General features: G+C 33.8%; 1 protein-coding gene across 25 annotated transcripts in view; it reads left to right on the top strand.

The window, feature by feature from the left end:
• HDAC9 (histone deacetylase 9) overlaps positions 1–25565 on the top strand; it is an 830046-nt gene that overhangs the window by 456200 nt on the left and 348281 nt on the right. For all 25 annotated transcript variants that reach the window (XM_069462244.1, XM_069462246.1, XM_069462257.1 and 22 more), the window contains one exon: positions 21314–21555. In XM_069462244.1, coding sequence (XP_069318345.1) covers positions 21314–21555 — 242 coding nt within the window. The remainder of the gene's footprint in view (positions 1–21313; positions 21556–25565) is intronic.

The raw sequence follows: 25565 nt of genomic DNA, 5'->3' as shown, positions 1-25565 counted from the left end.
AAGAATAGAGTCAGATATTTGTGGTGGCATTTGAAGTTGATGCTTTCACCTGTACTTCTCCAAATGAAGCTAGTAACAGTGTGTATTGAATTTAAAATATAACCTTAACAGCTCAAGTGAGAACACTAATACGGCATTGACAGCTTTCACTGAGCATACTTCAGAATTTCTAAAGGAAATATACCTGTTGCCAAGTGATTATCTTCAATTCTGAAATGAAGAAGTATTTTGTTCTGTATAGTAACCTTTTGATATTCCTAGATCTCCATATATTTAAACAATTCAATTAGGTTATTTTAACTGCTTTATTGAGGTAACTTAAAATTCACCATTTAAAATGTACAATTTAGTGTTTTTTAGTATATTCACATGGTTGTACAACTATCACCACAATCTAATATAAGAATACTTTTGGCCCCTTAAAAGAAAGCCCATACTCATTTGCAATCAATTTTTATTCCCCTCACCCCTCCTCCCAGCCACAAGCCATCACTCATCTTGCTTTTTTTTTGTCTCTATGTATTTGCCTATTCTGGATATTTGGTGTCAATGGAATCATACAATGTGTGGTCTTTTGTGACTGGCTTCCTTCACTCAGCATAATGTTTTTGAGGTTCATCCGTGTTGGAGCATGTGTCTCACTACTTCATTTAGTTTTATTATTGCTGAATAATATTCCATTGTATGGATATATGACAATTTCATTATCCATGTATCTATCAGTTGATAGATATTTGGGTTGTTCCACCTTTTGGCTATTATGAATAGTACTTACGTGAACAACTTCTTGTGTGGACGTGTTTTCATTTCCCTTGTATATATCTAGGACTGGCGTGGCTGGGTCCATAAGTGCTTGTCAACACTTGTTGTAATCTATCATTTTGATTATAGTGATTCTCGTGTGTGTGAAGTGGTAGCTTATTGTAGTTTCAATTCACATTACCCTGAAGACTAACAGTGTTGGGTATGTTTTCAAGTCCTTACTGGTCATTTGTGTATCTTCTTTGGAGAAATATCTTTTCAAGTTCTTTGCCTGTTTTTTAAATTGAGTTATTTGTATTTTTGTTGTTGAGGTGTAAGATTTTATTTTATATACCCTGGATATTAGAGAGATATGTGATTTACAATTATTTTCTTCCTTTCTGTAGATTGATGTCATTTTCAGCCAAAAAATTTAATTTTGATGTCCATTTTTCTATTTTTCTTTTGTTGCTTGTGCTTTTGGTTTGGTAACCTAATAAGCCATTACCTAATCCAAGGTCACAAAGATTTACTCCTATATTTTCTTCTAAAATTTTATAGTTTTAGTTATTAATATTTTGCTATATGATCCATTTTGAGTTATTTTTGTGTGTATGGGCTTATCTAGTTGTCCCAGCACCATTTGTTAAAAGATTATTCTTTTCCTCCTCTTTCCCCATTAAATTAAGACTCTTGTCTAAAATCAATTGACCGTAAATGTAAAAATTTATTTCTGGACTCTAAATTCTATTCCATTGATCTGTACATCTGTCTTTATGCCAGTAATTCTTTATCTTGATTATTATAAACTTGCAATAAGTTTTGAGGTTGGCAAATATGAGTCCCTCATATTGTTCTTCCTTTTTAAGATTATTTTGGCTATTCTGGGTCCCTTCCACTTCCTTATGAACTTTAATATCAGTCTGTAAGTTTCTGGGGAAAGGAGAAGGAATTTTGATAGGGAGTGCATTGAATTTGTAGATCAATTTGGAAAGTATTGCTGTCTTAATGATATTAAATATTTCATCTGTGAACATGGAGTGTATTTCCATTTATTTAGATCTCCTTCAGTTTCTTTCTACAATGTTTGCACTTCTTTTGTTAAATTTATACCTAACAATTTTATTCTTTTTGATGAAGGTCATATTTTATTGACTTGATATTTAGTTTGATTGTATTTACTAATCAAAAGTTTCCAAGAACTTCTAAATATATTATAATGTAGTATTGTACACTTAGAAAACTTCTGTGATGACTAAGAAAATAGTTTACTGCCATTTATGAGCTCTCATTTTTGCTCTCAAATGATTTTGCCTTTTTAAGAAAAAAAAATGTTACTTTTGCCCTCGGATTTTAAACTTAATAAAAAAAATTCAATGTGGTCATAACGTTGCTATCATGATATGATTTTTAAAAAGGATTCCTGTTAGTTTCATCCAATCGGTCTTCAAGTCCTGCTGATTATACTTTGAAAATGTCTCTCAAATCCATCATTTTCTTTCTATTCTGTTTGGCTGCCCTAATTATTGAATGGTTATGTTCTTGTTATCTTCTTTTGTGCTGTTGTTAGCTTATTTTAGTTGTTTCCCCATCCTCTAGCCTCTCATATCTTTTGCTCAGAAGCCTTTCTTATAACTTCTGTGATTACACAATGTATTTAAGGTGCTTAGTAAAGTATCCTTCATGGAGAAAACTCTCAAAAAATGGCACTTTTCACCATCCCTAATTATCTATTCAAAACATCAGTATAGCCTTTATCATGCTCTATATCTTTTGTATGTTTTCTTGCCATCTCTTTGCTCAGAATACCCCCAACCCCCACCTCCTGCTTAGATTATAAATTTTTTGAGAGCAATGACTATCCTCCTCATCTTTCTATTTTCAGAGCCTACATAATTTAGAAACAAGAAAACTGAGTAAAGTTACAACAATATAATTGAAAAAAATTGTCCATGATTATAAATTAATCTGTTCTGCTTATATGTCTGTTAAATTATGGATAGTGCTAACTTGGTAAGGGCTAAATGAGAAAATACAATTTTTTCAAGTTTCAGGTAATCCTTTTTTGGACCTGCTTGTTCGTATTAAACTTCCAAATAGTTTTTAAATGAAAATTTGTATTTCTGGCTTTAACAACTTGGTTTTATCTAGTCTATTTGCATACTAAAGGGAAGCTGACATATAGCAATCTAAGCTAAGTGCCCAATTCTAATATACAAAAACAAAATAGAAGGTATCAATTAAATTTTTTTTTTTTTGGCATTCTGAATAATTATCTACACTACAATATTTATATTTCTTTCAATTCTCTTGTACCGCATGCTTATGATGGTCATTTGGTCTTTATTACTATTTCTTTTAGTTAAGGTACTAATTTTGTACTAACATTTTATCAATAGAATTTATTGAAATACTATTCAAAGTATTCACAATTTCAATTTTATACCTTTTTTTCTGCAAGACTCAGCAAGTGCTCATCTTGGAATGTTTGTTATTTTAAGCTTATCTTTGGGCTCCTACTATTTCCTCTACTTCATGTTATCATTTTAAACAATAAAATCCATCAATATAAGGGCCATATCTTAGTTTCTTTTGTATCTCAAATGCCTAGACCAGCATTAAATAAATGTATTTTTTTTAAGTATCCCATGGTTTGTTTATCTCATAATTTAAAATCGAGAATCCAAATATTTTTCGAAGGGAGGAGAATTTCCGAGAGTAATTTTTTTCTTAGCATCTTAATATCCAAACTCCAATTGCTCACAAGATTACTTAATCAGCACCATATCAGAGACAGCTTGCTGTGTTTACCATTGTTAGTTGGGCCAGCATATGTCCAAAACAGTTGGAATGAGAAAAACAGCATTGACTTGAAGCCAAATTAGAGGGGGAAGGGGAAAGAATTCTTTAGCTATTGAACAGGATTAAATGCTTTGCACAGTGCGGAGTACTTTTGTAGGAAAAAAAAAAAGAGGAGGATTCTTTCAGCCTAAAAACAAAAAAAAAGGTGCAATTTGAAATATCCAAATGCACTGAAATAATAAAAGTAAATTGGTGATGTTGTTTTAATTTTATTTATGTAAGCTTTTGCAAGTAATGTAAGCCTTTGCAAGTAATGTAATCTTTTTAAGCTAACAAAAAAAAGAAAAAAGAAGAAGAATTCTAAGATATGTATAATGTGGATAATTTTTTTTTTTTTCACTTTTACCCTTGCAACTTTAATTGGTTTTGTTGTTTCTAATTCTGGGCAGTTTTCTGTTTCTTTATTAAGCAATGTGGGAGCTGTTGAATAACCATCACATTTCATAGGATAAGAATAATATTTCTGATCTTTCTCAAACTGGGTATTGTATTGCTCTATAGTAAAAACTTTTTAAGTGAAGAAAATGTCTATTCTTACTTTCATAAGTAACAAATTACAAACAGCAGATATTTTTGTGCATTATCCCTTAAGAAGCCACTCTTATAGGAAAACGATGTGTTTTCACTGAAAGAGAAAATGGAAAGTAATGTTTTGCTGTTTATAATGGTAGGTTTTGAGGAGAAATTTCCAAATACCACAATCAAGGAATAAACCAATCTTGACCATAATTGAGTTTTATATCTCAGACAAAGCCTGCCCTAGGGTAATTTTTAATTAGATAAAGCTTTTCTTTAGGAAATCCTGCTTTCAATTCTCTGTCATTTCTTGTTTGGTGGGGGTCCCTCTTTTACTTCCTAGGCACCCCTCCTTTTCTTTATGGTCAGAACCTGTTCTGCTGGTTATTGATTTACCCAAATAGGTCAATGAAGGCCAATGACAATTGCCTGTCTCATGAGATATGCTTTCTGATAAAGAATAAAAAATAAAATCACACACATAAAGAACACATAATTTTGAGGTAGGGAGGGAATAGCATTGGTGCTAGAGAAAGCCTTGAGAATTCTTACTTCAGCTTCTCTTATTTGTTTTATACATGAGAAACCCAATGCCCATAGAAGTGGAATAATCAAGATGAGAACTGGTGATAACTCAGTGTTCTTTCTCCTGTGTTCTGTTTCTACACATTGGCAAGATATTGGACATTATCAATTGAGGGAATAAGAGAATAGATTGATAGATAGGTTGATTTACTGATTATTTATTCTCTCCCATGCTTGAGAGAATCAAGACAGATAGACTTGGTTTTAGCAATATGGATGTTACAAATAAATTTGGTGAAAACATGTTCAAAGCAGCCTAGAAGGTGGAAACTAGGTTTTTACACTGGAACCTGGAAGTGAGAGTGGACAGAGGAAGGCTGTACCCTGTATTCAGAGTCAAACCATCCCTCAGGTCCTGAGGCTCGGTTATCAAGTCAAGTGTATTAGACCTGGCTTCCTCTTTCCTGAAGAAGAGTTTTTCCTGGGCGGTGCCTTAATCATTTATGCAAATGGACATCTGCTGTGCCAGCCCCACCTGCTCTCTCCAGACATGCCCAGAAGTTTTCTGGACCCTGGTTTCGACTCTATCCTGTAGCATGCCAAATTTACCTTGGGGGTAAACCCAAGTGAACTGCCTACATAAATCTAACTGAGACATGCCTAATGTAGCAGGTTGAATTTCTGTATTGAACTAAGGAATCACGTGGGATTGTATCTCCATACTTCTGGGCCTCCGCAAGGTGAGGAAATCTGAATAACCCCTATAGAAGTGCATTTTTCTTAGAATAGAGAAAAATTGCATCTATTTTTTGTTCTCTCATTTCTTTTATTTATTCTTTGTAACATTTATTTTATTTTTTTAACTTCAAAAATTCTAAACCACTCATTTAAAGCATTTTTTTAAAAAACCAGAACTTAAAATTTTGTGTAACAAATGAGTTCTCAATATTCTACTGGTCTAATCTAAGGTATATTATGAATTCTGTGGAAAATAAATAGAAGCCCTTGGATTCAGAATGGCTTTGCTAAGCTCTATGATTAGCAGTGTATTTCCTGTGATCTTGGGTTACATTAATCTAAAACTGCATTATTATCTGGAAGAACATTTGGGTAACTATTTTTTTTCCATAAGTTTTAGGGTTTTTTTTTAAAACAATGCCTAACTACCAGCACAATTTTGTTTGAGGCACCAAATTTCTTTAGTGTTGGCTACAGATCTATCACTAGGATGTAATAGCCAACCTTGTAGTATTATTATTGCTGCTTTGAGGTATGTAAGATGTTTCTTTAAAACCTCAAGGTTTTAAAATATCAGTATAAATGAAATCAACCCACACGTTATTAACAGAAATGTAAATGTCAAATAAACACAATATCCTTTAATTTCTAAACATTCCTTTGCTAAACTCATTTAAATGTTGATTTCTATAAGATATACTTGCTTTTTTTAGTTTATATATATAGTACATATATATTTGTAAGCTTGTGATTTATATAGCAACTGCTACACAGATTCACAGATAGGAACAGTCTTTTGCTGTATTTTGTTAAAAGAAATTTCAATTGAATAAGTTATTTTTTCTATACTTAGCATTTTGCAGGGCATATAATCTCTGCCTCATGGAAAAGAGATAAATTAGGAGGAGAACCCACTGGAAACCTAATCTGGAATATTACAGTGTCTTTCATTTAACACCATTCTAAATTAATATTTACCATGTTGTCATAATAAATAAGCAAGATAAAGTAGCAATTAAAAATAATATTGTGTACTTGACATTGGCAGAGTACTGTCTAGGGCCCATTATCCTTATCTGTAAAATGGGAATACTAATATGCTGTATTCAATGAGAAAATCCATGCAAAAGCCATAGCTAGTGCTTAGCACGTTATTCATTTAAAAATGCCATTGTTCTTATTTATATGTTTGTTTTCCAGTTAACTGCTTAATGTGAAGTGCAGGCAATAAAGTCTAAAATTAATTCATAGCCGGGCATAGTGGCTCCTGCCTGTGGTCCCAGTCACTGGGGAGGATGAGGTGGAAGGATGCCTTGAGCCCAGAAGATTGAGGCTGCAGTGAGCTATGCTCATGCCACTGCACTCCAGCCTAAGCAACAGAGCGAGACTCTGTCTCTAAAAAAATGAAAAATAATAAAGTAATAAAATAAAATTATCACATCAATCTAATGAAATACTTAGAGCTTCTTGTACGTGGTGTTCTCCTTGTCAGCATATTCTGTTTTCTAATTATGTTTTATTTTAGATGAAATAAACTATGATAATTTTTAACCTTCTCCATTAAACCTTTAGGGTAGAGAGGTAGCTTGGAAATTTGATTTTCACAGGGAACTTCTACCATGTGAGAATAAAATCTGGTCATAGCTTCTCTACAGCAGAGGTTGGCAAGCAGGGGCGGATAATAAATATTTGAGACTTTGCAGGCTGTACTGTCTCTGTGGCACGCAACTCTGACTGTGTAGTGCAAAAGCAGCTGTGTTCCAATAAAACTCTATTTATAAATGAACACTGAAATTTGAATTTCATATAATTTTCACATCACAGAATTTTTTTTCCTTTTTCCTTTTATTCAACTATTAAAAAATGTAAAAATCATTCTTAGGTCACAGGCCATAAAAAAAAAAAACAGGGACAGGATAGATTTGACCTGTGAGTCATAGTTTGCTAAACCCTGCTCTGATAATTCTGTTCATTTTTAATACTTTCAATGATTTCTTATACTTTTTTTTGTTTGTACTAAGAAATCTGACTTCAAATTAAAGATTGATCATCTCAAAGCTGTGCTTACAATATTGAGAAGCACAGCGCACTGTCTAGGGAATGGACACACTTGAAGCTCAGACTTGGGGGGATGGGGAGGCATGGGCAATATATATAGCCTGAACCTTTGTACCCCCATAATAAGCTGAAATAAAAAAAAAATATTGAGAAGCATTCTGTAATGCTGACAATTTTCTCAGTACAGGCTAGTTCTATAAACAGATACTATGAGTTCTGCCAGAAATAGAAATTTTAATGACAGTCTAATTAAATAGAAGCCATAGAAAAAATTAATACATTTTCTTTTGCTATATTATAGATGTATTTAATCAATGCACAGATAAGTTTATTTTTATGTATGTAAAAAATTAATTTTTCTGACAGCTTCAAGCTCTTCCTCAGGGTGAGCCCTTCTGTTTATCTGATAAGTTGTGTCTTAATGGCCAGTGATTGTCTTACATAATACACAGGGAATCATGAACCAAAAGAAAACAAACAAAAAAAAAAAAACGACACTGAAATAAGAAAAAAATGAACTACCACAGTCTATCCTGTCAAATGTTTTCTCACACTGACAAAAACAGCTGCTTATTACTTTTTGTTACTACTTTCTTCAATTAAAAAATAATCTAAAAATTTATGAAAAATACACCCAAACCTCATTAACACTGTTTACAGTTAATTATGATTCAGCATCTCTACCTCTGATATAATCCAGTGGGATTTAGTTAATCAAGTACCAACGACAACTTAGGTAGTTTTTACCTGTGTGTCAATAGATTCACATATTGGAGAGTAAGGCCAGAGTGGATTTAATTAAAAAAAGAAAGAAAGGAAGAAAGAAAGTTATCTATACCCAACATAATTTTTTATAGCTAAAAGGGTAAAATACCAAATCTGGAATTCCTAAGTACAGAATTGTTTCTTAAAAAGAGCATTGAATAGCACATGGTTAAGAAAGATGCTTTGGACTCACCTGAAAATACACAAATGTGTCACAATAAGCAGAAATGTATTCAGTTACACATCTCTCTATGAACTATATTGGCAATTGCAAACAAATGTTTTTCTTCACCTTTAAAAATAAAATATTATTTTAACAAAAACTTTCTAGTCTTATTTATTTCAAGGCATACTCCAAAGTGAACTATGTGGAAATAAAATGGAATGCCTATTTTGTAGAACTCAAGAAGAATCAGAATGTAGTGGTTTAGACCATGGACTCCAGAGCTGGATTGTGTGTGTGTTAACTCTTCTTGTACCTCTCAGTGGCTGTGTGACCTTGGCCAAGTTCCTCTGTGGCCTCCCTTTTCCTGATTTGCAAATGAGAATTGTAATCACATCTACTCAATGGGTTACTAAATAGTACAACTTCATAATGTTGTAAAGAAGAAGCAATGAATTAACAGTTACTTTATAAAACATTCAGAATAGTGTTTGGCACATAAGTGTTGTATTAGTATTGTTTCCATAATTTAAGTTAAAATAAAAACTCTCCCGGCTGACCAATATGATGCTATTACTCTTTGTCCTTACCCAAGTTTGGAAAGCCAAGCTTGAAATCAGTATATACAGAGAAGTCACATTTTATTAGAATGCTCTAATCATGAAAACTCACATATTTTAAAACTCACATATCCAAAGTGCTTCCTGACAAAGGATAGTGGGTTATTTCTTTTTACAAGCAAAAGTGGTGCCACCATGTGGCAATATCATAAATATAGCTACTAATCCATTTGGCTTGGTGAGGTTTAAAATTATTCAACATTAGATGAATTTTTATGTTTTAACATTTACTTTTTTCCTAAATCGTATGTACAAAGTGTAACTTTATTATTTTCAATTCAAAATCTTCAAATTTCACAATTCCAATAAGAATGCATTGTTCTTTGAAAAAGCTGTCATATGATTTGCCCCTGATTTGAATTTAGCAACATAAACAAAGACGTAATGCCCTTGGAGCAGTGATTTTCAAACTGAGTTCCATGGAGCCTGGGTTCTCAGGGGGAAGGAGCAGGGAAAGAAGTGAATGGGTGGGACGTTGGTTCCTCCTCCTACCTCACAAAACATTTCCACTCATGCTGGTTTTATATGTTGAGACTATTCATAGGATTTTATTTGAAGAAAATGTCCAGTCTTTTAAAGAAATGTTTTTGTTTTTTAAAAGCCAGTGCAAGCCTATATTAGAAAGTTTTAGTGGGACTTTAAAAGACCTTTTTTTTTTTTTTTGTAATAAAGATTTCCCCAGAACATAGGAAACAGCTGAATTCTGGAGAAAAAGTAAAATGTACTTTAAAAGTCCTGTTCCCACTCTGCAGGACTGAAAGATTAAAGAGGAGAAAAGGAAAAGACATGGTCTGAATTGCAGAGGAAAAGAAGGGAGGTATCATACATGGCATTTTGGCTTTTTCCCCCTACTTTTCCTGTATATTTTAATATATGTTGTTGTCTTGAATAGTAAGCATTGAGATTTTCAGAAAATGTTGAACTATTTTGTACTGGTTAAAGGTAATTGTTTCTTGTTGGCAGGACACAGGAACTGATAAAACTATAAAACTCTTTTTTTTTCTATAAAAATAGTGCATGGTTATGTGCTTTAACAAGTGAAGGTTCCCAGTAGAATAGTGGCAGCACATTATTTGAAAAAGTTTATTTGCTGAGTAAGCAAGTGTGTAATTTGTTGAAAAAGAGTGTTGTTAGAGGGGGTATATGATAAGTGAGTCATTTAATCAACCAATATTTATTAAACTTACACTACGTGCTACATGATATACTAGGTTCTGGGATTATTGGGGAATCCCTGCCTCAAATATTAGATTTTCACAATGAGAGGGAAGTTTTGTTAGTCATTTGCAAAAAGTGATAGTTTAGTATTTGTCTGTTACCTAGAAGAAAATACAAGTTGTAGAAAAAAATATGGGGAAGTTTAACAGTTTGCCCACCTTCATTATAATTCCTTTAGAAGTCAATTTACATCCCAGATGAGGAGTGGTATATACTGCTAAATAAATAACTTTTTTAGCTTAATACCTATATTGTCTATTTTAAAACATTAAAATTTCTCATCTACTCAAGGTTTCATTTACAGGTACTTTTATATCAGATTGAATTCTTATTTCAAATTACAAAATAATACAGATTACAAATTAATAATGGGTTCTTAGCTCCTGTTACCTTGAAATCCCATAAACTGGCTTGATTTTGTTTCCATAGGGCAAGGAACTCAATGAAGCTTTTACTCAGTTCTTAAATAGTAAAGAACTAGCAAACATTGCAGTACTTTAGAACTAAGTGGGCATTACAAATTAGTTGGCAATTCATGTTTGTGTTATGGTTTGTTATGACTGCTTAATTCAAAAGCATATTTGCAGACAGGGAGTTTGAATTAAGTAAATCAAAATAGTAAAGGCTTTGATTAAAAAGTTAGCTTGCTTTAACTTAAATGTTGATATTTCAAGGCCTACTGATATTTTAGTCATTTGTGGTTATTTTTGTTTCCTGTTCAGACCCTTGGGAAATAAGAGAATAGTAAATCAAAGCCCAGATTGCTTTTTGCATGTATTTTCTTTTCATTTATGCCATGTAATAGTGCACTTCAGGAAACTAAAGACATATATAACTTGAACAGAATCACTTTGAGGGAGACTTGTGCTTCTGGATTAATTAAAGAATTCTTATAAAAATTATTCTTTTCATGTTTGATTATTTACCATTTGTTTTTATTCCATGCTAGTGCTATTATAAATATTAATGGTGGAAAACCAGCTAAGAATATTTGCATTACTAAAGTGAAATTTTGGCAGTATTGTTATCAAACTGAGGCTATGTTACTTGTTTTCGCATTTCCCATTTTTGATGTTAGGCACATTCAAACATTAATTTACTGTTCTAGAAAACAATATGCCTTCCAAGACTACACATTTTAATGAAGAGCCTTCAATAAAAAGCATTTTAGCATTTAAAAAAATGTATTTAAAATGTCAAAGAATTTTGATTAAATAGCTTTAAGAAGATTTACTTCTTATATTTACATTTATTAATATAATTCTTCATCTTTCAAATTGGAGATTTGAAAAACAATTCTTGGCTTACAGTTTACTAGTTCTGATCTAATTTTCTAATAATATAACATGAGATATTCAATTGTGAATTAGGCATTATTGTTTAGATAATTCAGGATGTGGCCTATGCTTGGTGATCCCTACTGAGGCAAACAGCATGAATGGGTAAGTTTTATTCTCCTGTGTGTTCTGTTACTCCACTTTGATGGTTGTCACATGTCAGAGCATTGAATTTTCAGAGATACGGTGGAGTCTAGGAATTACAAAATGACACCTTGGGTGGAAAAACTGTTGAGATTATTTTCAAATATTTCATCACTATTGCCAGAAACTCATTCTCTTAATAACTTAAGCAGTTAAGTAGTATATATCTGGAATTCAAATAGTCAAAAAGCCCAATAAACAATTGCTTTAGGATTTTAATTTGATATGTGTATATGTGAACATATACATGCAAATGTGCATGTGTTTCTAATTTTATTCCCATAATATTTGTGTGGCCATCATTCATTCATTCATTCTAGGTATGCACTGAGGCCTTACTATGTTTTCATTTGGTACTAAGCACTAAACACATAGCTCCTGCCCTCATGGGGTTTAGAACAGTGGTAAAGATAGACAAAAAAATGTTATAAAAAGAATTGCAAAATTTAATGGAAAAATTTAATAAGACTCAGAAAGACATCCTACAGAAGTCATGTTTTAGCTAAGATATGAAGGATAAGTAAGAATTAGTCTAGAAAAATGGGTCAGGTTTGGAGGAAAGGTTTTAGGAAGAGAGAACACATATGGAGAATCTCTAAGACTTAGGAGGGCATGGCATATTTAACAGAAGGATCAGTGTGGCTTGAGTGAAGGGAGGACAGGTGGTATTGAGGCTGGAAACACAGGCAGAAAGCATGCCATGGAGAAACAGGCCGGCCGTGTTAAACACTGAAGGTTCACTGATGGGTGTTAGCCAGAGAGGTGTCAGAGGAGTGCTTTAGTAAAACAGGCAGTGGTGGTAGAGAGAGCTTTATGGTTTCAAAAAATATTTAAGAGAAGAAAAGATCATTCCTGTCAAGTGGATGTAGATAATACAAGAGAGAGAAAGGAGTCAACAATCAATTCCATGTTTCTCTTCTGGCTGCAATAATTGAGACCAGGGTACTGAGGGAAGAACAGTATGAGACAGCTAAATGAAGACTGCATACTAGCTGTACATACGGGTCACATGTTTGGAATAGATGTTTAGACTGGAGATGGAACTGTCACCATATAGGACGCGAATACAATTATGGGAATGGACGAGATTGCCTTGGAGAGTCCTGGAAAGAATTAGAAAAGGGCCCATGAGGGTTTCCCCAGGAGCACCAGCATCGTTGCCCTCACTGCATCATGTGCTCTGCATCGGTTTATTGCTTGGTCTTTTGCATCAGAATATGAGTTTCTTGAAGGCAGAGATGGTGTTTACTGGTCTTGTTGACTAAAAACTGTTTTGGCATTTAATAGAGCTTATCAATATTTGCTGAATCAGGGAGTGAATAAAAAATGACATGTCAAGCTCATGGTATTATAAAAACAATGACTTCAGTGTTATTTTAGATATACACAGCCATAAACAGTCCTTGATATTTTTTTTAGATAGTATTATATTAATATAATACTTAAGAACCGATGCTGCAGTGTAGTTATTGAGGCAGAGGACTGGAGGAACAAGAGACAAACAGGTATCAGGCAGGGCCCTCTTTCCTTAGTTTATGCTGTGATATAACCAACATAATATAAAGAATAAAAATGTAAATAAAATCACAAAATTGTATTTGTTTAATTCCAAATCAGCGTTGAAAGGATGGGTGGGAGGTGGTAGCAGGATTTCAGAGAAGGGAAATATCAAGGTGGCTAAAACTAATTTTCATGGAATAGAAGGAAGAAAAAGACTTAAGTTCTTCTACTTATTTCCCCAAGCCTATGGATTCTACCCAAAAAAAGTTTCTCCTATTTATTACCCTTACCATTTCTCCCACACCCACTGTTTTGATTTATTATTCTGACAGAGAACTAGGAAAAACAGAGAACCAGAGGGAGGGGGAGGAGGGAAGAGAGAGAAGAAAAAAGTGAGAAAGGTCAATAGAGAAGGGAGGAGAGAAGAGAGAGATTTAGAGAGACACTCTTTTCCTCCAGTCTCTCACTCCATGCTTTTTACTCCCACTAGACATAAACCATTCCTTCATGGCTTTCTTCTACTTTGCAACATCTGATGTCAATTAGTGCTCACAAAATAAGATAAGGGAAACTTATTTCACTCATTTACTCCTCTCAACTAGGTAGGTCAGATTTTGTAAGAGAATAAACCCAGAGACTACCAAGGGGTTGAATACCTTGTCTCTCTGCACTCTGATGCTGGTGGCCCTGGCTTCTTTCACACTGCTTGTTTTGTGAAGTAACCATTCTCCTGCCTACCTGTCTGACCTTCTATACCACCTGAGCCTAATAGGGTCCAGTCACACCAAGCCATCTGCAGTTTCCTTTTTCTTTTCCTGTTACTATGTATATGCTGTTCTTCTGCCATGACTCTCATCTTTGCCTTTTTAATGGCAGAGGGAGAGTTAGGCAAACATGCTTTGTGAAGCCTTTTCTGACTCCATCTGGAATAATCAGTGGCTTTTCCTTTTTAAGTTCATCTGTAACAAATAACCTAGTACATTATTTTGCAGCTGTGTGCCTATCTCATTCCTTCCTCCAACAGAACTTGACCACTCTGTCCTACCCTGCCCAACCCCATAGGATATGTACTTTATTGTGAGCTCCAGCAAGCAGGGACCACATCATACTTCTCATTTTTTATCTCCATGTTTTTTTTAGCAGAGTAATAGCATATGCTCAAAAAATGTTTATTGAATTATATTGACAAGGAAGGAAGACATGTGCAAGAGACATAGTGCAAAAGGCATTAAAGGTGACTGTGGAAATTAAAATTTTTTTTTATAAAAGGAGAATATGATTTAAGTTCCTAGAGAGGTAGCATGAGATAAGCCTAGAGAAGTGGGGTGAAGGCAACTGTGATGAATTTTGTTGGGGCGAACAGTATTTTAGGAATCGCAGTCCATAACTCATAACGTGGATAGGAAGAAAGAGACTGAAAAAAAAAAAAAAAGGACTTGTTTAAAAAAACCTTTGCAGGTGCCCTCCCACTCCTACCCGACTCGCAGACCTTTGGGAGCTAGTGCTGGAGATCCCTTTCCCATAGTGCTCTGCGTGCGGCGAGAGCGGCTTCCGGCACCGCGGATATTTGTGACACAAGAGCCGGAAGAGCAAGATGCCGACCATCACAGAGGGAGAGAAAAATGGGCTGCTTCTGGGCGGTAGTGCCGCCTTAATTCATTGCCCTCTTATCCACCCAGCGAAGTCAAACAAGTGACTTGGTCTGGTATCCGCGATGACCCCTGCACACATGGCGGCCTGGTGGAAGGAAACACTACCTAGCGGCAGTGATCAGCTTCCCCTCTGGTGCATTCTGGGCCCTGTAACACAGCGAAAGAGACTGTTTTCTGTTTTTGGGCTCCCTCCTCAGTAGCTTTGCTTTGTAGACAAGCCCCAGAGGCCCTGTCTTCTCCTCAGAGGTGTAGGGGCCTGGCTCTAGTCCTTCATCTTCAAATTTCAGGATGGCTAGGAGGTGTGACTCCAAAGCCAAATTCATTATCAGAGGGAAATGTAAACTGGTATGGAAGATTGAGTCTGGCTCCTTCGGGACGATTATCACACGAGTAACGTGACCAATGGCAAGGAAGTGGCAGTGAAGCTAGAAGCCTAGAATCTCAGAAAGCTAGGTATTTCTCATTGCTGTACCAGAGCGAATTCTTTAAGATTCTTCAAAGTAGGATTGATAGTTCACACGTCAGGTAGTATAGTTAGGACAGAGACCACAATGTGCTACTCATGGATCTCTAGTCCTCAAGATCTCCAGTTTCTGTTTCAAGAAGGTTTACAAGGAAAACTGTACTTAGCTGACCAGATGAGCAGTAGAATTGCATATGTACATACAAAGAGTTTGATTCACAGAGTTTAAACCAGATGACTTCCTAATTGGTATTGGGTGTCACAATAATACATTATTCCTTATTGATTTTGGTTTGGCCAAAAAGTACAGAAACAAGAAGACAAGACAGCACGTACCATAAAGAAGATGATAATCTCTCTGGCACTCCCTGATAAGCTAGCATCAGTGCACATCTTGGTATTGATCAGAGTTTCAGAGATAACATGGTATCATCAAGCTATGTGTTAATTTGTTTTAATAGAAGCAGCCTGCCATGGCAAAGGCTAAAGTCTGCAACAAAAAAACAAACGTGAAAAGCTTAATGATAGAAGATGTCTACTGCAGTTAAAGTTTAGTAAAAGGGGTTTCCTGCAGAATTTGCCATGTGCTTAAACTATTGTTATGGACCACACTTTGAGGAAGCCCTGATTATGTGTATCTGCAGCAGCTATTCCTTAATCTTTTCTGGACCCAGAACTTCTGACATTAATTATATATTTGATTGGCAATGTTAAAGCAGAAAAAAAGTACAGTAGGCAGCCTCCACCAGTGGACAGAGTCAATAAGACCCAACTCTCACAGGTTTCTGTGCGTGATAGAAGGAATGAAGTAGCGGAATAGATGATGAGAGCAACATTTGTTCCTCCCCAAATCTAGAAATTTTAGTTCATATGTCCACTTGCCAGTGGTCGTGAACCCCATTTCCTTGGTATTAAGAACTTAAGTACAAATTGGCTCTAGGCAGCACTGTTGCTAATGTATCCCAAGTTGTGCCCTCTGTAATTATGAATATTAACTGAGATTGTTAAGCATGGTTCCAATTTTTATAACACTTTTTCAAGTGGAAAAATTAAATAATTGACAGATACAAATTGGTGGTGCAATTGTGCCCATGCCAATTTTTTTTGTGAAAGCCAGTATTTTGAATTCTGCTTCTTTCAGAATAGCATGAACAGTCTTCAGCCATAGTGATAGTTGTACATGGACAAAATTGTGCATTCTTAAAATTTTTTCATCCACAGTATTTGCAAGTTGTTCTCTTAAAACATTCTTAAAATGGATGGCCTCTTATTTGTAAGCCAGCTGATAGTGTAGCAACCAAAGAGTCTTGTTTTTGAACATACGAAAATCCTACATGCTTACCTCTGCTATGAATAACAGCATCTAAAGTGAAGAATTAAGAAACACTACATGAGTACTAGATTATTCTTAGTACTCTGAATTAACCCTTTAATAGCTTTGGAATTAAAAACATCCTTTCACAGAATTTAATTAAAACTAAACACGTATGCATATTGCTTAAATAAATGTGATTATTGTAAACACCTATATAATCTGGGATTTTGTTTTTATTTTGAAATGGGACCTTTTTCAATTACAAGTTCATTAAAAACTAAACTTTCTAAAAAAAACATTGCATGAATTCATAACATTAAACAGAAGATGGAATGACTATCAAAGAACGAATAAAGACACTGAGGAAAGAATGAACTTTGTAAAGTGATAGTTAAAACAAGTTAATACATATGTGGAAATGTTTTTACAGGGCATTTGGTATGTAATAATAAAATAATAATATAAATAGAACATACATGTTCCATATATTTGCAATCTAAGACAAACAGAGTGAGTCCAAATAAAGCTAGGTGTTTCATGGTTCTTTCTCATGTGTGCCATGAGGTCTTGAGATCTTTTAAAAAACATGATTCATTTATAAATAATACTAATATTTGCTGTCATCAATTTCCTTCTAACATATGCATCACTGGCCACCTGTTCTAAGTAATTTGTGAGGAATTCGCATGTTCCCGGACAAGCATGTTCCTAGACAAGGAAAATTGTGAACAGAGATGATTCCATTTACCCATTGTTAAAACTAGTAGTTAATTTTTCCTTGTAAATTGATTATTTCTAATTATAATATGGCAGATCTGGAAAATGCCCTTTCTTTCACATTCTGTGATATGAAAGTGTAACTTGTTGAAACTTGTCTCTGGTATTTTGTTACTATCATTTCTCCTGGGGAGGCTCATTAGCCTGTCAAAAAGATGTAAGAAAAATCCAACATTCCTTTTGGAATACGATGAGCCTTTGTCACCCACAATGCAATTAATGTTAAAAATAGAAAGAATGGCTATGATATGATTATGATTAGGCAGAGATGAGCTATTGTCCAAGTAACAGGAACTAATCTAGCAGGCCAAAGATGACCTACACAGAACCATCAGTGTGCTGATTGCCATTTCTCTCTGAGTCTGATGAAATATTCATGCCTTTGCTCTCCTCTCTGCAAGCACTATTGATTTCTTGTATAAACGCTGCTATATTTAGTCTAGACAAATGGAATGTGGATTGCTGCTGAATAAATTGGATGAAAGACTGGGATCTTGCCTGCCACTTTCTCTCAGTCTTGGGCAATTATTTATAATCAAGAGCAGTTTTTGTAAGTTGAGGGTGATTTTTCACAATTTAGTGATTAGTCTCTGAACAAAGGCAAGCAGTTAGACACAATCATTTCTGTTGGGATAGCAGGTTAAGAAGTCAAATTACCCTTTGAGGTTTACAATAACTGTTTCAGAGGACTTCCCCCCCCCCCTTATCTTTTCTTTTTTTAATTTTTAGGGGTTTGATGTTTGTAGTTTATGGATAACAAAAATGCCAACAAGAAGAGACCCCAGGGTCTCTTGAATTTTTACATTTTGTCTTTATAGGGTTAAATTCTGACCGTTTGTTTATTGGGATTTCCATGTAAAAACTGAAGGCTGTAGTTTGGCTTTTTTAATGTAAAAATGAAATATACCATTAACAGCCGTTGCTTTTCATTGGAATTATGCCAGGTCTTTAAGTTAATGCTAAAACTTTCATATTACTCCAGAGCCTTGACTGAAGGTTCTACACTGTGCACTGCAGCTAAGAGACCTTATGGGCCATCATCCTCATTAGCTTCTAAACGTGTCACAATTAATTTCTTTCTATTAACAAATATCATATTTTAGAAGTAACTGTCTACCAAACTATAGTTCATTAATAAATCATTTTCCCATTTTCATTAAAGTGACACGTCAAGTACCATCATTGAAAACTTTTGACTGATACGTTGAAAAATAACCAGTGTTAGCAACCCAAGATTGATACCAGTCTACATGCACAAGGACATACAATTCAAATGGCAAGCAAGAATATTTAATGTTTTAGTATTTGAAGTCTTAATATTTATAGGCAGGATTTCTGTTAGACTTTCTTAAATCACTGCAAATAGCTCTTAAATCCACATGGAATATAAACTTTGTAGTTTCCAACCTAGAATCTGCAAATTTAAGTTAGTTACACATACCAGTAGTCAGAGCACTAGATGCAATTTAGAAAAATACAAAAAAACAGAAGGGTGATAATCATTCATATTTCTATGCAAAATACAATCATCTCCTGTTTTGTATTATCACCAGTCTTTGCTTTTAGAATTCAGAAACTAATATGATTAAAAGCCCCAGTAGAATATATGCTCAATACGGGCTGGAATTTTTGTCTTCTTTTTTTAAAGTACTAAATGCCAACATCTAGAATGAAGCCTGGGACTTTAAAAGTGCTCAATAAGTGTATATTGACTAAATTAATTACAATTATGTCATTTAAATAGTTATCATAGTATATATATTTACTGTTTTTTCAGTTAATATTATAGCAACATTTTTAATGATTGCTTATTTTTCTACCAAATGAATGTGACATATTTTTCTTAGACATTTCCTTGTAGTTGGTGGTTTCAGTAATAATTATAATAATACTCCAGTAAACAAGATGACATTGAACTGTTTTTTCCTCTATCAGTATTATCTCCTTAAGATATAATGCTAGAGTTAGCAAAACTGAATCAAATGATAGAAGTATGTAACACTTCTTGATACATATCACCAAATTGGTTTTGCAGAGTTTTATACCAATTGGAAGCTCCATTTGCAGTAAATAACTGTCTCTTTGGTCATATGCTTACCCTATATAATGGGGCATTATACATGTATGTACATATGTATACACATGAATCATATATATGAGATTTAATAATTAATGATGCTTTATTTTGATTGATAATTTGCATTGCTTTACTATTGAAGGCAATTTTCAGTTCAATTGTATTCTTTTTTTATTTGTCTATTTCTCTAGAGGTTCTAGTGTTTTTATTTTCTGATATTTAGTAGGAACCATACACCATCTTCTTTTCATATATGTTCTTAATATTTTTTTTTATTAGCCACTTAGTATTGATGGTTTATTTTAATATGTAGGAAATTTCCACTTTTATGTAATAAAAAAGCAAAAACAAAGCATTTATTGAGGGATGTGTTATATGCTATAACTACTTTGAATGGATAATCTCATTTAAACCTTTTAGCAAGTCTGTTGTAACTGTTACTCTGATTATTGCCATTTTACAGATGAGGGAACTGAGGCCTAGAGAAGTTAATAACATCCTCAGAGTTACACAGGTAGAATAGGAACAGGCATTTAGGTTATACACAGAGGTTGAAAACTGGCAAGGCTTCATCTCAAAGTTGACTTATAGAAGCATTTTGTTTGGTTCCCAAAGTGTTTAAATCTTTGAAATATTTTTTAAATTAAAAATTGAGTTATTTTGTCTACTGGATCTTCCTTTTCTTTTTTTTCCCTCCACTAATAATTGGTTGTATCTGAGTAGTAGCTGACCTCTTTTGAAGAGCCATGCAATACAGTTTGCCACAGTTTCCCCTCCAAAATCCCTGTTGCCTTTAATTTAACCTATTTCAATTAACTACAAAGTTTTCCTGCTGCTTCTTGTGGGTAAGAATCATACACAAAATATTTATCAACCAGTTTGATATGGCCACTTACCAATCAGAATGGACACCAGCCATAAATAAGTGCTATATCTGGATATCTACCCTGTCTGCGAGCTTTCCTGCTTAAACTACTCCTTTAGAAAGCAGCGTTTTCATCTACTAGGAGTTGTGCTAAGCATTTTATATACATTATCTAATGTAATTTTTATAAATTTAAATTTATTATCTATAGTTATTCTCATATCAACTCTTTAGTCCTCCAGTGATTTGATTAAATACTTGTTTTAAGTTTCGTCATATTTTTCCACCTTGTTTATTTTAGAAATGAGGTAACTAAGATACAGATTATTACTATTTAAAAACCAACACTTAGAAACTTGGCTACTTTTACTCCTTGACGTTTTGGAACTGGAACCATTACTGTGGTTAATCACCATTTCCCACATTTTAGCATGCAGTTTTGCATTCTGTATTTGGTAGGTCCAATCGCTCTGAAAATATATTATATAACAATCCTTCTTTTTTAAGCTTGAATGTATCTTTTAATTCTGATAACAAAGAAAAATGTTCACAAATGCACAAATTTAATTGTGGTAGAAGTTCTCTCTTATTACATGACATCTTTCTTTCAATATAGTTGCATTTTTTTGTCCTAAGTTGAGTGGATTTTTGTTAGTGGTTCAGTAGTGTAAGTTTTATTAATGACTTTGATACTAGTAAACAATTGAAGTCATCTCTTTGAAAAAGGGAATTGTAGAAGATTCATGGCGAGAGTACAAATTGCTGAGTAAAAATTAGCATATATAGCCCATTTATCAAAATTGAAATGCAAATTATCTATCATCATTGTAAAGAAATGACTAGGATCATTGACATAAAGTTCATTGTACAAGGAATAATGTCTTTTTGTTTGTTTGTTTGTTTCCAAACCGGTGTGCTAATTTCCAATCCTTTATCACTGTATTCTACCCTCCCCCTCTTTTTTCCTGGTTCTTTAGTGGATGTGAAATCAGAGGTTCCTGTGGGCCTGGAGCCCATCTCGCCTTTAGACCTAAGGACAGACCTCAGGATGATGATGCCTGTGGTAGATCCTGTCGTCCGTGAGAAGCAACTGCAGCAGGAGTTACTTCTCATCCAGCAGCAGCAACAAATCCAGAAGCAGCTCCTGATAGCAGAGTTCCAGAAACAGCATGAGAACCTGACACGGCAGCACCAGGCTCAGCTTCAGGAGCACATCAAGGTAGCAAATGTTTCTTTGTCACTGACCTTACTCAGGGTGTCTGCACATGGTGGGCATAAGAAATGCCCATGGGGACACTGGGGGAACTTCCACTGTGATTAAGACATGGATATATGGCTTGAAGGAAATTGTGATTGTACTTTGGGTAAGTACTTGTTGAAAACCTGCTTTGCTTCTTAGAGGGGCCTCTACCACTTCTTTATCCTCTGCCTTACAGAGTCAATAGTAGGGAACAGTAACTTCCCACCCTTGTTTTAGATTCTCTTCTACATGATTTTATTCATTTGCCCCATCTTCTCTCCACTAAGAAGAACCATGAGCCTGGAAAGATCCAGTTGATATTTTTACAAAAACTGCATATGCTATATACCAGAAAGGATAAAATAAGTCATCTTATATGAAGAGAGTGCCTTTTTAAAAAAAATCTTTGATCTATAAGTAGATGTTCTGAGTATGTCGTATCTTCCTTATAGAAAAGATCACATAGTATGTACATTCAAAACAATAGCATAATAAAAAGCTCCAGGGAGTTATATAGGGAGAAACTGGTGCAAATATTTTTATAGACTATAGATAAGAATTTAATGAAAGAATTTTGGGAGTAGTTGACAATTTAAAACTCAAGTTTTTAAAATTATTCTAGGATAAATATATCCATATCCCAGAATTTTTTTTTAACAATGGCCTCTTTTATTATCAGATTATTTTAGGGGTGTCTATGTTTTTATTTTTTTCTTTTGTATCTTCAGAGATAATTGTTAGTTTAGCTTTATTTGTAAAAATGCCTGCCAACTTTTTGACAAAGACATTTAAAAACAAGGCTAGTTTAGTCTACATGGATATTTAATTTGGATTTATTATGACAATAAAATAAAAGCAGCAAATAGTTACAATAAAAAAATTTATTTTTTATCTAACTCCTTTAAAGATGGTTTCAATATATGCTAATTTATTAACATAATAAACTTTATAGTCTATCATATTTTATTATATTGTATTTAGGCACTTAATCTATTACTTGCATATCAAGTACAACAAGCACATTGCTATGGGATTAATATAGATAACTAATCTACGTTAATATTTCAGTGTCTGAGAAGGCTATCTTGTTCCCTATGTTCCTTATTTCACAAGCTATTTTCTTAGCCTGGAAGGCCTATATCATCTTATTTTTCTAAAAAGGCTCTTTTACACTTGACATAAAATATAATTTTTTTCTTTGACTAGTGAACTTTACCAAAGGAACTCTTACATATTATTGATCTATAAGATTCCTTAAAAATAAGGGTGAGGATTTTCTTTTGGGCCCCATATGGAATCATTAGCTCATGACTATATTCTGAAATATGAGTAAACTTAGTTTATAAAGCTTATTTCGGAATGAATACTAAAGCATTATTTCAATTTGAAATATGAAACAATAATAGGAACACTGATGTCTAGATTTCTTTCTTCAGTCTTTCCAGGCATGTTAGCATGGCAGAGATAAATGAGCAAGATTTATGTTCTTCACCATACTTTAAGATCTAAGGAACTATGTAGTTCATATTGCTGCCCTATGTGAGTTATGTTGCCCTGAATACAGGCCAGTACTGATAAGTTACTGCTTTAGATACTTCTTTTCATTTATATTTGATGCCTTTTGTAGCCATAAAATCAATATAAATTTTTTACTAAGTAATTTATTGTTTAATTTTACTGAGACGTTAATAGCAGTAAGTAGATAATTAATTGTTCCTTTGGTACAAGCAAAATAATAGTGTAGGTTTACTGACATTATGAAAGTGCTAAAAGGAAAATTTCACTTTTAAAATGATTTTCCAAAGTCATAAGTTGTTTTTTCAGAAACTGAAGACATAATTAAAATTTTGTTTCAAAGTTAGGTAGTTTTGTGCTTTTTAAAAACTTTTATTTTGTTATGTTTTTTACAGGTAAGGCTAAAAGTTGATGCTTTTAACATTCATTTAGATTTTATTATATAAGGAGGACACAGTACATGATGCTTTAATTCTATTAGCTTTTTGAATCTTTGGCTTCTGTAATAAGCAACATTTGTTGAGTTAGATACCATTTTTCCACCAAGTAATCTGAGGTAGAGAGAAATAACGTTACTTTCCCAAGGCTATGGTGTCAGTAAATGGTTGCTCAAAGATTTACAGTCTTGCCTGGCCTACATCCGAAGCTCTTAAGTCAGCCTGCCTCTCTCCTGGGCAAGAACATCTAGAAATAGAGGGGTGAAATTTTATTTCTTTCTATTGTTTTAAATCTCATTCCTGCAAACTTTGATAGTGAATAGTAGGTATGGTAAATAAATTGTATGCTTTTCTAGATTCCTAAGGAAGATTAAAGTTCAGTGCTTTAAGTAAAGCACTGAATCAACTTGATCAATCCCAATATCTGTGTAGAATTAGCATTAAGGCAGAATTCAAGCAGAGTTATGAATTCTTCTACTACAAAGGAATATCTAAAAACATTCATTAAAAGACTGGTATATCAAAGCCAAAATGTCAAAAGATTTTAATATGAAGAGTAACCAGAAATGCTTCTAACCATATTCTGCTGGGAGTGTTATGGCTATTACGGTTGACATACAATGTTAGCTTCTTATTGCTCCAGAGTGATTCTGATGCCACTCCATATAGCTTTTTATTTTTGTTCTATTACTTTTTGGTATAAAATTCAGGGTTTTAAGTACCTATTTAATATAAAAAACAAATTGTACTAACTTCATTAGTATTGAAAGTTATAAATGTAGGTTGAGTATCCTTTATCTGGAATGATTGGGATCAGAAGTATTTTGGATTTTGGATGTTTTCAGATTTTGTAATATTTATGTATATGTATGTAATGAGATATCTTGGGGATGGGACTCAAGTCTAAACATGAAATTCATTTGTTTCATATATACCTTTACACATAGCCTGAAAGTAGTTTTACATAATATTTTTAATAATTTTATGCATGAAGCAAAGTTTGCATACATTGAAGTATCGTAAAGCAAAGGTATCACTATCTTAGCCGCCCATTTGAACGATCTGTGGTTATTTGGCATCACCATCCTTGCTGACTCTGAATGTGGAGAACCTGCTGTTGGCACATCCGGCCTGCACACATACAATTTTATTAACCGTTATGGGTGTTCTTGTGTGGGGGAATCTGGATGTGTGCTGAAAAAATATATCCCAAGTGAAGGGGTTTGGAGAGTCTTTTTTCTTTTGGGGGTGCTGAATATACTGTGTGTTGTGCACCTGTGTTTTGACTATGATCTGTCACCTGAGATTAGATGTGGAATTTTACACTTGCAGTGTCACATCAGTGCTCAAAAAATTTCAGATTTTGGAGCATTTTTGATTTTCCAATTAGGGATGCTCAACCTGTAGTAATAATAATTAGAATTAGTATGGTTCAAACTTAAAAACTAAATGTTATGAATTATGAACATGAGGCATGAGGGAGATTATTCTCTGTCTTACATATTAGGAACTAAGTAAGGCTCTGAGTAGTTTAGTAACTTGTCCAGATCTCATATCTAGTAATGTCAGAGCCTAAGTAGAACTGAAGGTCTTCAACTATTCCTCAGTGAGCACGTTTACTATATTTTATAGGCATTTATTTCTCAGTCTGAAAGGAAACTGACATCTCAAAATGGCTCTTAAGAATGCTTCCTATTTAGATTTTAGATTTCCAGCACAGGTAAACAGAATGTTGGCAAGGCAATTAATAAAGATGGAAAACAATTGGGGGAAAAAAAAGAATGCTTCATATTTATGTTATCCATTGTTTGAAAGTGAATTTAAGTGATTCAGAAAGCCAAACAATAGTGTATTAAAATGTAATTTTATGGAAGTGATTTCTTCTTCATCAATGTCTGTAGTCTAAAGGTTTTTATGTGTTGAATGGAAGAATAAGACTTTTGCTATTTTGAGCGAAGAACTTATTATGGATATATAGGTTGCATAGGTCTATTGAGAATTTTCTCTGTAAAGTTTTAACATTTTTACCATTCATTT

Source organism: Eulemur rufifrons, chromosome 29 (genome assembly GCF_041146395.1).
Source record: "Eulemur rufifrons isolate Redbay chromosome 29, OSU_ERuf_1, whole genome shotgun sequence".
NCBI lineage: Eukaryota > Metazoa > Chordata > Mammalia > Primates > Lemuridae > Eulemur > Eulemur rufifrons.
This window is presented reverse-complemented; position numbering and strand designations above follow the sequence as displayed.